Genomic DNA, 13,289 nt, shown 5'->3' on the forward strand with positions numbered 1-13,289 from the left:
GTGTGTGTGGATTTTACAGGATTGGGGAGGAGAGAAAGGGATACTAATATTCACTATTACATTTAATTTAAATTTCAGTATGTAAACATGCATTATCTAAGCAGGCTCTTAAATAATTTTATTAGTGCTCCAACACCTTGTAGCAATTAATCATGAAAAATGTAAAAATCTCTATCTTGCATGTATTTATGCCAATTATTCACCTATTGAACTCTTCTTTGTTGTGACAAGAAAGCTAGACTAGTTCTTCACTAAACACTTGGAAAATAAATTTCTGCTGCTATTGCTGTTTGCTGTGGGAAATGCAAACTGAACAAAAATCAAGGAAATAAGATTTGTAAACATCCCCCACCTAGTTTCTTGCTTGCAGAGACAAAATTCTGGAGTGGAATTAATTTGGCATGTTTCAATGACTATTGTTCTCTTTCCCATGCTCATTCAGATGCACAGCATGGAGAAACTGCATGGATTTTATGACTAACAAAGTAGGGAGATATTTTTACATTTTAAAATAATGCATTTGGAAATACTTTTATTTCCCATCACCCCCATGTGTTCCTATTTGCCAGTGATTCTAAGTCCTGCAGCAAGCTTGTGGAAAGGCTAATCCTCTGTTTGCAAAGAAGAAATGTTTCAGAAGATCTTGTATTGCTGAATCTTTTTCTAACCATGTGCTTTTTTTTGTTCCCCTAGTAATGGAATGCAGCAGCAGAAAAGGTTTTTTCCATTCTCGGAGGAAATAGGAAAAAAAAAAAGCTGATTTCTCCCATCCTACTGGTGTTTGTTTCTTCTTTTTACTTCTTAATGGCCCTCTGGGCTGTTGTTTGTCATGGGGACTCTTGGGTTGAGTCCTGTTCTTTTATGTGCACTCCTATGGGCCAAATTCCATATACATTTCACAGTGTATCACTTCTTTATTCCCTTGGATAATGATTCTCCTAAGTTGTCTCTGACTCCAGATGCCTTGAATTTTCATTACTGGGTCAGCTTTTCAAAATTGCTGCTGTCTAGAGTGTTTTCACTTGGAGCCGTTCTCTCTTGCCCTGCAGTATGCTACTGCGCCTGTGAAATCAGCTGTTCCAGAGAGAAGCAATAGTCTAGCAAACTTCTAGGAGCATTTCTAAGACCTGAATGTGGCAGTGGATTCTCTGCGCTAATTACAACCACAGACAGTCTGGAAAACTTGATAGTTTGTTAATGCACTTGTGCCCCCTTTCTATTGGGCCTCATTAGGAACCAGGAACGCAATCAGATTGTATACATGTGTCAACACTGGGGCACTGCTCCAACCGAGATGTCTATGTTGGCATCCATACACTCTGGGGAAATGAAAGTAACTTTCTGGGTTCAGCATGCAATGTCTGCTGAATGCAAGTAGTGTGGACCAATAGGAGAGGAAATGGACCCTTTAAATGGGCTAATTTAAATTAGCTAAATGCTAATGTAGATGTGCACCAAAGGTGGGAGCTAAAGTCAGAGATCTGTCTCTGAGAAGTACTACAAATTGTCCTGGTGATCTCGAAGAGTACAAGGTGGAGGAGGAGTGAGGGGTGCACCCTTAATGCTTTTCGAAGTGAATGTTGCTTCCTTATTCTTTATTGATGGGACAAAGGCAAACAATTGTGCAGCTATAATATCAGGATGGTCCTTCTCGAGTTCCTGTCTTCAAGAGCAGCATTTTTCCTTTGCCGCCTTCTCCCTTGAGCTGTGCATGAGATCCAGCTTTGTAGGGTGGAGGGTTCTGGCCATGGGGAAAAAAATGGCATGACAACAGAGGATCAGTCACTGGATTCAGGCATCTGTCATAGACTCTTTTTCTGCCTGTGCTCACATACCATAAGGAGAAGACTCCAGTTTTGCAGGAGCTTCTGGTGGGCCTGGCTTGGTTGACTCATGTTTCTTGGTGTGACGGAAGGCACCAACACCTCTTTCCCCCACCCTTTTGTTGGAGAAGAGCAGGTCCTACCGTTTCACTTGACTTCCTCTCCTGAATTTGGGGTGGGTAGGAATATGAAGTTAGTCTTTCCTGTTCCATGCCTACATCATTGTACCTTAGTGGTCGAAGTGAAGTACATTTCAGAAATTAACTTTTTTCATAACTTCACCATTATTGATTTTAGTTCAATTATGGATAATACTTTTGTTGCTTCACTACCCCAAACAAATTTTGATTTGTGGTGGATTAAAAAGTTAAATAATAACCCAGGTGTTGTAACGTACAACAGGCAAGGGTGGGGAAACAGAGCAAACAGATAAGCTGGAGTTCAGCCAGGGAACACGTCCTACTGTCTCTCCATGGGGGACTATAGCAGAGCCCTGGATTGATGCCATTGTGAGAAGAAAAGTATTAGTGCATATAGCTTTGCACAAAGTGTTTACTGCCAAATAAAGATTATGTATATGCCTAAACTACCAAGAAAGTGATATGCATGTGTACCCCAGAAAAATAGCCATACTTCCAAAATGGGAATGTGAGTTTAGGGAAAATACTTATTTCCTCCTTTCAGATGCTAAAGCATCAGTAGTACTTGCAACTATTTAACAGTAAAGGCTGGAATGGACTACCCGCAGTAGTGTTGCTGAGAAAAATACTTTGCATTTGTAGAAAGCCTGACTTTAAAGGTTTTACAGGTGGTTTGTTTAGGTCTTGCATTGCTGCAAGAGATCAGTTGACAGTCACGTATATTTTGTGACTGACTGGTCAGCCTGAGGACTCAAAGCATGTCACTGAAGGATGCAGAGTTAAAATATAAGATTCCTGATCCTCTGCTCAAGCACCTTTGGAAGTGTTCCCTTCTGCTTTTGGCTAAAGATGGGATGAAGACAGAATTGGTCTCCACCAGGTGTTTGTACATCTCTGCCAAATTTTCACCAGAAGCAGCCATTACAGCTAAAAAATACTAATATTGTGGTAATAGCCATTATAGAAACTAGTGTTGTATAGGAAAAGTATGTGCCTATAGGACTGTACACTTAGTTCTTCTTAACAGTATAAAGTGAGATAATATTCCCCTGTCATTGCCCTACTGCATGAAGCAAAATATGCTTTTCTTTAAAGTATTGCACCACCGTCTCTTCAGAGAGCTTATTTCTAAGTGTCCAAAAAACCCACCAAGACTGGAAAAATATATTTCAGCAGTAAGCAGGAATCTTCTATCAGAATATCTCTGTGCATCTCTAGCTATAACCACAGAGCATTGCCTGTATTTGTCATTCCTACTGCTAGCTATTGTTTTATTGCCAAAGCCTCTCTGAAGGTTGTATATCCTGAGATGTCTCTCCAGAATACTGATAGCCTGGGATTCATATGCAGAGAGCACACAGAGTACAAACAAGAATTATGCAGTATGTGCTTTGTGCTGTCAGGATGTATTATTTGGGGTTTATCCAAGCTAGGTTTATGATTGCCATATGTGGACTAGCTAAAGATGCACATGAAGGTGCTTTCCAAGGACAGCAAACGATGGCAGATAAAGCTTGTGTTGCTCTAGTTCAGTACGTTTCTGATCACAGCTACCCTGAGGATCTGGAGCCTGGAGGAGACCAGACATTAGATGAGTGACTTTTGCTGGGTGACTGTCCAAAATGTGGCATGCCAGGGTGCTAAGAACCTGGGAGTGCTAGAAAATCAAGCAAGGTGGGAAAGGATATGATCAGAAAGGCAATATACAACTGATTCACTAAATGTTATTGTCACAAATGTGAGCTGAATTTCACTTGGATTTCTTCTGTCATTTGAATTTTACTACTTTCCTATGGAAAGGACTTGATTAAACATAGTAATTTGCTGAGGTTTATTTCTTTTTTAAAGAAAGACACAATGTCTTATGAAGAGAGACTTAAATGACTGTTTATCCTTCTTGGAGTTTTTTTTTTTGAAGTAAAATAATTATAACTCAAAGGCAACACCCTTTCTCCAGCATCTGTTTTCTCAGTCTACTACACTATAGTCCATTAATTCCAAAATCAGCTAATGTTAAAAGAAACGAGTAGTAGTGTTTGCTTAAAGAAAAAATTTCGTCTCTTCTTATAGTAACTATATAGGCACATAGGGGAAACATAGAAAGGACTTAAAAACTTTGTGAATAAGTCATTTTAGCAGCCATCTTCCCTTGGGGCAGAGCTCATGTTTCCTGACTTGTGTATGGCCAAGGCCATGACTTTTTCAAAGGTTTGTGTGTTATTGGATTATACTGTTTATTTTGCTTGTCATCCTTAGCCAGGAAGTTGTCTTTGATTTCTCTTCTATGACAAATGTAATGAAGCAAGAGTAGTGGAAAACTTTTGCAGAAGTTGATATAATTGTTAATGATGAATAAGTGTTCGTTTCAGCCTGGGTTGTACCATCTCATCACTAGTTAGTTAGAAAAAGAGACTGGTCTGCTTTGATAGCAATACTGGCTGAGCAGCATTGTGTTATATCATGCCTTATGTCTATTTTTGTCTTTTTAAGGAGTAACAATAAGACTAGTACTACATGTAATGCAGGACGAAAGTGATGAATGTGACTTTTTTTAAAGGTTTTTTTTTTTTTTAATCCCTCTCTGTCAGGCAATAGCCTTCCGTAGTGGGAGGGAGAGGAATCCAGTTTGAGAATGTCATTCATGCTGTTGGTTTGTTGTTCGTACTTTAGGATTGGGTTATAGTTAGATTTTTCTTTTGCTTTTAGCATGCTGGCCTTTTCCAAGGCTCTTCACTGTGTGCATTGGAGAAATTCAGGTGTGTGTTTTATCCAGTCTATCACTATCTGCAGAATTAAAAAGCTTTGAGTACTGTCTTCATTTACTATTTGCTCGATGTCAATTTTGCTTGGGGAACTGTGGATGTGGTTGCAGAATATGCGCAGTACTGTATTAGAGATGTTGGTTACATGACTATTTATGTGTTCTGGATGGTCTAAACTGATTATAAAAATAGATATAAAAAAAATAATCACAGGTCTAAAGCCATAGTTGTGAACAGTCCTATGTGAACAATGTTGCTAACGAGTTTTGGAAATGAGGTTATGATAACTCCCTTCAAAATTATTGCTGGTTTTGGACTATTTCAAAGAAGCAAAGGGGGTATGAACAGGGAAAAGGATGAAGAACTTAATAATTCTGCAGATAAGGAGCTGTAGAGGTAAAGGTCTATATTGTTGCTTTTCAAGCCACAGCTTCATTCAGGAGTTAATAGGAAAAGCAGTGGTCCAAAGCGCTCAGGGTTCAGGCTTCTTTGACAAAACACATGGAGAAATCTCTGCTATGGCAGTGTGCTTTTCATTGACCTACAGCACTGGGGAGGTGAATGAAGAAATAGTGATACTTCAGCTTTTTTGCTGCCAAAAGGGTTTAGGAAACTGTAACCATTCCTGTGCAAACTCACTGGAATAAGGAAGACATTGTACTTGCTTCCTTGCTTCTTGATATGACCCATCTGTTCAACATCAGCCAAACTCTGGTTAAAATGTGTTAAAAAAAAAAATAATAATAAAAGAGTTCCTCGGAATTACTTGCATCACAACCCAAGCTCTACTTCTAAGGGGGCAATGGCATTACAAGCAGACTGTGCTGACTGTCATGTCTAAAACACAGCATATGTGGTTTACCATATGATAAGTCTAACCTAAGTTAGTGCAAACCGTCTCCCAAGACAAGTCCTAAAACTGCCTTATGTCCTACCAAAAGATTTAACAGTATTTTCAAATTTTTCCTTCTAACTGATTAGTCAGTAATCATACTTCATTTATGTAATGAGTTTTGGCACTGTAGATGCCTGAAGTTGAATTGGCCAGGTATCTAGTTTGTCAAAATTTGGTATAAAATTCATTGTTGCAAGATGCTGCAACCTAGGAGCTCACTTCTAACTTCTGTCTATTGTTCTAAATACTGAAAATAAATGCTGAAATCATGGTGGTTCCTGCTATTGTCTGTTTTTTCTGTCATAACGCATGTAACTGCGTGCTTATATAAACAATGTGTGTGATACCTAAAATGCATCTCAGCATGGATAATAAGATTGAGTTAAGTTCTGCTCAAATATTTATTCGGACTTTCTGGCAGACTCTCGTAGCTACAGAAGCAGCAAAATGCCCTCTGGGGTTCTCGCAGAGGACTCTAGAAGCACACTTTGTTGTTCGTTCCACATGTTGATTCAGAAATACTGTACATATTCAGCCTTTTTAATCTCTTTTTGAATGCAAGGACGTTCTTAATTGTATTTTATTGCTGTACTGCAGAACATTTGTTTGCTGTAGTCTCCTACCTTTTTAAGAAGAAAAATGCAAGCAGAATTAGTACAACTGAAAGCTGAGCATATTTGTTATCCCTTGGCATTGTTTCTTTCCCAGGGAGTGCTGTCCAATATCTCCTCCATCACCGACCTGGGAGGATTTGATCCAGTTTGGCTCTTCCTAGTGGTAGGAGGAGTTATGTTCATTTTGGGATTTGCAGGATGCATTGGAGCTTTGCGAGAAAATACCTTTCTTCTCAAATTTGTAAGTAGCCCTTGCAGCTGTGGATTCAACAGTTACATAGCATAAGTCACGTTCTCTGTTCTGGCTTAGCTGTGTAAAGATTTTAAAAATGTCTTTTGGGGAGCAGAGGTGTTATCAAATGTGAGAGTACTGTTCTGTGAATCGCTTTTGCCTGTTAACAATTTACAGCTCTTCAGTCTCTGGTGCTTACTGTTTTGGGTTTTTGAAGGTTTGAAATTATTGATGGTAAGAATCATAACGTGAAATTACTGCTTTTCATATGGATATAGCCTAACATTTTGCTTTCCTGTCATGAAAAGAGAGACATTTCTGCTAAGAATTTGCATGTCCATAACAAGCTGCCTATGAAACACAAGGAATGTCAATACACCACTGAATGTGACCCGTGTGATTTCTGCTGTGCAAGTGCCCCTCATGGTACAGAGGAGATAGGACTGTTATGAGGGGTTGCTTGCTAATATCCTCAGTTCTGCACTGTTTAGCTGACTTGAAAAGGCTTCATTGCTGGGCCTAAGAGGGGAAAGGGAGGAGAATGTGCCCAGAAAAGGTAAAGAAAATAGAAGTTGTCTTCTTGAACTCTGGGATGGACTGTTAGTTAGGGAAGGAGCTGCGGATATACAGACACACCTCAGTATTCAAAACTCCTTTCGCTAAGTAGCCTGGTTCTGTTTTTTGAAAGCACACCTCCTGTGAGCTTTAGAGATGAGGATGGCAGTATCATGTTCCATTTTAGATAAATTTAAGATTTATAATAGAAATTCAAGATTCTTTCCTCCACCACCCCAACTTCCAGAGGTGTGCATAGCCTGGGTAGTAGTTGTGTCTTTATAACTATTAACTGTTAATATATGCATGAAGAGGCTTCCAGTGAAACACCTGCCTTCAAGTGACATATTTGGCTCCCACAGACATGTTGTATAAGGGGAGGGAGGCAGTTGAGAGTTAGAGTTCTTGAGGCGTTTATAAAGCAGCTTGGGATAGTTCTAGCTTGCTCTTGACTTGTTTAAACAAAAAAAGGGGTGGATGGAGGAGCTATTGTAACACTTCCCCCCGCCCTCCCCCCCCCCCCCCCCCGCTTCTCTTAGCTTGCCTAGAATGAACTCATCTGCTGTACCAGAAATAGCTTCCTATACAGCAGCTGCAGGAGAAATTAAAAATGCATCTGAACAAACACAGAGAGCATATTGCAACTGTGCCTTTGCGTTTCATTTTAAAGGGGATGGACTTCCAGTATACGAGGACCCCTGTGTGTTTCAAAACAGCGTAGACTCAGTGGAGATGCTTAGAGAAAGTGGCAGATCATTAGTAATGCCTTTGGCATCCATTGCATTTGCATTAATCATAGCAGCCTCATTTAGTTTTAATGTGGATGTGAATCATTCCATAGACATTCTGCTCTGACTTAGTCATTAATTAATTTCTGCTGTTACCAATTTTTTCTTTGTCTGCTTAGGCAAAGCTTTGTGAATGAGGGTAAAGAAAAAGAGTCTAAAGAAAAAGTCACTTAAATAGCATTTCACTGGCAATATTTCTTTTTTTTTATGCCTTTGAAAATGTAAGTGACTACATAGAAATTAAAGACAAGTTTTCGGAGGGCCCTATAGGTGGTGAGTAGCCATCTCTGTTGAAATTTACAGTAAATTGTCTTGAACCTTTTTGAAAACGCCAGTGAAATGTCCAAAGTTTGAATTTGTTGGCATTTTTATTATTTGTTAGAATAAAATTAAGATTCCTGTACTACAGCCCTAATTAAAAACGGTGTATTTTTAATTTAAAATTTCCTGTGTGCTGGAATAGCTTGAACTTGCACTTAAACAGGTAAAGCCCTAACACTGGACGTAATTGTGGGCCTTGAAAAATAAGTTTTTGGTCAAAAAGCAAAATAACTTTAACCTTTTTCTTTTTCTTCGTAGTTTTCTGTGTTTCTTGGAATTATTTTCTTCTTGGAGCTTACTGCTGGTGTTCTAGCATTTGTTTTCAAAGACTGGATAAAGGACCAGCTGTATTTCTTTATAAACAACAACATCAGAGCATACCGAGATGACATTGATTTGCAAAACCTCATAGACTTCACACAGGAATATGTAAGTTGGACTATGTTTATTTTTTGAAAAGCTTACTTTAAAGAAATACCTACTCTATTTTTTTACTTCCCATCTGTTTGGTGTCTTCAAAGAAGAACAGAAATATTCTAGCATATAATACTTTTGAATATATATATGTATATTTCTCTTCACAGAACTTCTACAAACACACAGCACCTGTGAAAAGTGGCTTATTTGTTGATGTATGACTGAGCAAAACAAGGGGGAGAGTTGGAGTGACTTATTCTTGAAGTCATAGAAATAGTGTGTCAAATCTACAAGTTAACCATCAGTATCTTGTGTTCTGTTTTTTGGAGGACATACCATATGCATATGAAGATATTTTAGGGTTCGGGGGGGGGGGGATGTTCAAAATATTTTATTGTAGGAGTTATCACATCCTTTTCTAAATAATTCTTTCAAAATAATCCTTTTTCTAAGCTTAATTTGGCTCCCAGATAAATGTTGGTGTGGTTTTAGCAAAGTTAGAGGTGCTACACCACACTGCAGAGTGGCAGAGATGTTTAGCTGCTCTGAGTGAAACTACAATGTTACTACTTTTTAAGTAGACTTAGTGCAATTAGCCTAATGAAGTGGGCAACTCATAAAGTTCTCACAGGAAATATCTAAATGATGCTACACCTGCATTTGGGAGGGAAGGATGAAACCAGAGATGCACGCGCTTGTGTGAGTTAAGCTCTGTAATTTATTAATGTGTGTAAAGGAGTCTTGCGCTGGCTTTTGCACAAATGTTATTTTGCCAGTACCTTCTTGCTTCAGTACTCAATTCTGGCCTGTATTGATGAAATCCTCTTTGAATTTGGCCCTCTGTAGCTAACATGTTTTGGTGTTGGTTGAAATCATGTTTACTAATTTTTGTCTATTCTGCAATTAAAATAATTTCGTTCAATGTTTGACTTGCTTCTATATGCCTTGGGGAGAAAAAATGACAAGTGAGTAAGTAACAGGATGTGGATCCTTGCACTGGTTTGAATCTTGTCTGGTTGGGAGAAGGTCAGAGGTCACCACAGTCTGATAGCAGTTGTCTGCTTGTAAGTAACCAAAAGGCTACAGTCCAATTTTGCAGGCACTACATAAAATTTGCTCTCCTAACTGGATTAGCAATCTTAGCAGATAAGTCAGGGACAGCAAGATTCTGGAGAGCAAGCTAACTTTTCAGCTGGTAGAGATAATGCTTGAAGACAACATGGTCAGATATTGCAGAGGGAACTGTGCTACATCTAGAAACAGAGAATTGCCATACCGACACTTTTAAAAATGTAGTTTGTTTGGTTTTTTTCAATTTTTTTTATATTGACATAGATGTGTTCATTGGGCTAGCTCCTTAAACGCTGTAAACCATCCACTGATCTCCAGTCTATTCTTTGTATGTTCAGCAAGTTTTACCAATTCTTTGTGTTTTCAGCATGTTTTGCCAGAGACTAAGCCTGCCATTTGGCGTATTTACTTTTTGAAAGATTCTACTTGTCTTCAATAAAGATGTTATTTGTGCAGTGCCTGATGCTCAGGAAACAATATGTTCATACTGTCTAATACAGACAGGCAAAGATTCCCCCAAACTGGCAAAAGGAATAGCTGTATCAGTGTAGCCCTGTGAGCTAATTAGTTCTGTTGAGAACACAGGGGACACTAGACTGAACAGAGTACCATACTTTGGCTCTGCTATCCCTGGGACCTGAGCCTATAGACCTGTGCAATTCTGTGGTGTTGTGTAGGCTTATCGGCTCACTCCATGGCTTTCTCTGTAGAGAGCAGCATTGCAGGGTGTGTGAACATAAGTTTAATCACATGAAAATTTTAGAACAACTAACAGGTTTGGAATTGTCTTTTTTTAAAAATACAAAAATAATCTGGCTTCAGTGAAACCAGAGGGGATATCAGGTTTTGTTTTGAAAGCCAGGGGGAAACTGGCAGTGATGATGTGTGTTACTAATGCTGAGATTTGTTTGTTCTGAAAGTCAAGAAGCTCTCCTTTCTTTGTTCTAGTGGCAGTGCTGTGGGGCTTTTGGAGCTGATGACTGGAACCTTAATATTTACTTCAATTGCACAGATTCCAATGCAAGTCGAGAGCGCTGTGGTGTGCCGTTCTCTTGCTGCACTAAAGACCCTGCCGTAAGTGACAGTCAAGAGGGTAGGATGAGTCTGCTGCTCCAATTTAAATCACTCTTAAGATTTTTTTTTTCTTTTTTTCCTGGAAGCCATGCATGATCATTACCTTCTCACCAATCTGTATTTTTTTTCTTTTTTGTACTTGCAGCTCAGCTTAACCACTAACTTTTCTGCAGTCAGCAAAAATGCTGAGCTAACTTAAGTCTTCATTGTATGCTGTTAGCTGCTTTTCATTAGAATGAGAGAACCATGGGCTTGGCTGAGCATACATATTAACTTTAGCAAGTGTAAAAAGCAGAAGCCCTTAATGAGTTGAAGGATGGATATGAGCTTTCAATTGAATATCATCAGGATCTTTCATTCGTTGCCTTAAAGAACAGCAACTCTTAAGATCAGATGCACCAATGCAGGTATTGCTCATTATTTAATGCAGTGTCCAGAGGTTGCAGCCAGTTTCACTCAGTTTGTGCTAGACTGAATGACAGTCTGTGCCCTGAAATACTGACATACGTTTGCATTAGAACCGTGAGTGGGGTATGGACATCTTTACTTGCTCTTTTTTTACCTTTAAAATTACTGCTTGTCCTACAGTCACCTGAAATAAGACTTGAAAGGTCAGAAATTGAGGGAACAGCTTTTTGGTAAATTTCCATGTCTTTTAAAATAGTTATAGTTCTGGATCATCACGCAGAAACTGTTGGAGCCATGCATTACTAATACAGACATGAGCAAGAATGAAGGGTAAAGTTAGGGAAGCAGTTCACTGGCAGTGAAAAGCTTGGAATAGGGGATGGCTGAGTGCATGGAAACTGTTATGTGGCTAACACTGCATACACGTGACTTCCATATAGCTTAAAAGAAGAGGCCTGTGAGTGCTTGTATTATCTAGTAGTTCAGCTGTGGCTTTTTCTCCACCTGGAGTGACTTATAGTTCCCTGAATGTATGAGTCTGTAGCACTGACTAAAGCTAGGCAAGTTGCCAGCAGGCACCTCAGGTGCTTCCTGACTTGCTAATGCAATGCAGCTGCTGCTCCCGGCATCCAGTCACTACTGCTGCTCTCCCCCTCTCCTGATAGGCACCGCCGCTTGCACAAGCTGCATTCTGGTTCCTCTGCAGTGAACATGTCTTCACAATAGTTTGAATCTTTCTCACAAACATCGCTGAAAATGTTTTAATGAAATACTAAAACAAGATGTAGGTTAGACTCAAGCATTACATTATGCTTAGGATTCCCCCTACTGTTTGCCTGTCTGCCCACCCACCCACGCAGAGAGGTCATCACAACCCAGTTTTAAAAATATAGTTGTTATAAAACCAAACCAGTGACAGCAGTACAAGGTAATCCTATAAATACATAATCCATGCTAAAGTTATCTCTCTCTTTGTGCGTATATGGTTATGCAGTTTCTTAGGGGGTGATGCAGCAATTTAAATTTAAAGATAAATCTCATTCTTATTCATTGTAGGGAAGGAACAATGCTTAATTGCCTTTAAAATAAAGGCTAAAAATAATAATATTTCTAAAAATATTAGAAGTCACACATATGATGGACATAATTGTAACCAAGCTGTGACTGGTTCAGTTGCAGTGATAAACACAGGAAAGCAAATTTGCCCTTTTTGGAATTAGGATGCAGTGTTGGACCATTGCGTTATTGAACAGGACTTACTTTTAGTTTAGCTTGAATTGGGAAGTGATAAGTTTAAGGGAGGCCAAAATAAGTCTCCTTTAAAATGAATTTGGACTCCTGTAGTTCGCTTTGCTGTAGTTTGGCAGGTTGAAATGTTCCAAATTCCTGGACAGGCAAGGCCTAGAAAAGTTGATTTTTCATTTCATTCTTCGTGCTTTCTTTTGGTTAACATATTTCAAGGCAAAAGGCAGAAGACACTGATGATAAAGCAAGTAAGGATTCAGTACAAAAAATAAAGCTTAAAATCCCTATGTTGTAATCTTATCTACTTTTACAGTGTTGAAGTGCATGACACTGCTATATTTTAGATCCTGGAACACAAGCATTCATCTCACTAAAATTGTTCAAATCTTTAAGGTCCATTGAGGGAATTCAACTTGGGCAACTGACAGGATGTGGCCTTTTGATGTACTTCCTGCAGAGTGAGGAAACACTTAGAGGAGTTTTAACTGCTAATAGGAGGAGATATCTTTTTCCCTATGGCTGCTACTTAAAATCTGTTTCTGCTGGCTGCCTTTCTCACTTCCCACAATTTGATTAAATTGTGGTGTTCAGTACACCTAGCTAAGACTGGCTGATTTTCTCACTTCCTTTACTAGTTCCTTCTTCTGCTCATTGTTATTCTATGAGCTAGTAACTTAATATTTTGCTGCCATCGTGGCTGACACCCAAAGTAGTGGCTTCACTTTATTGCCCTGAAATAACTCTGCATACAAAGTAAATGCAGCTTCAGCTTCCAATAGGTAGCACTTGTTCACTAGGAAAAGTCTGCCATAGCCTATTTTATTGCCTGTGCTTTGGGACTACTAAAGCAGAGGCAGTAGGAAAAAAACCCCTTCTTTCCCATTGGTATCAAGCTCCTGTAAGAAAGAATAGGCAGCTAAGAACACATTACTCCATCTTCCCCC

The 13,289-nt window shown here is 39.1% G+C and overlaps 1 protein-coding gene across 1 annotated transcript in view; it reads left to right on the forward strand.

The window, feature by feature from the left end:
- TSPAN5 (tetraspanin 5) overlaps nt 1-13,289 on the forward strand; it is an 83,123-nt gene that overhangs the window by 66,285 nt on the left and 3,549 nt on the right. The window contains exons 3-5 of the mRNA XM_074589509.1: nt 6,329-6,475; nt 8,389-8,559; nt 10,567-10,692. Of these exons, the coding sequence (XP_074445610.1) occupies nt 6,329-6,475; nt 8,389-8,559; nt 10,567-10,692 (444 nt within the window). The remainder of the gene's footprint in view (nt 1-6,328; nt 6,476-8,388; nt 8,560-10,566; nt 10,693-13,289) is intronic.

Source organism: Larus michahellis, chromosome 5 (genome assembly GCF_964199755.1).
Source record: "Larus michahellis chromosome 5, bLarMic1.1, whole genome shotgun sequence".
NCBI classification, from domain to species: Eukaryota; Metazoa; Chordata; class Aves; order Charadriiformes; family Laridae; genus Larus; species Larus michahellis.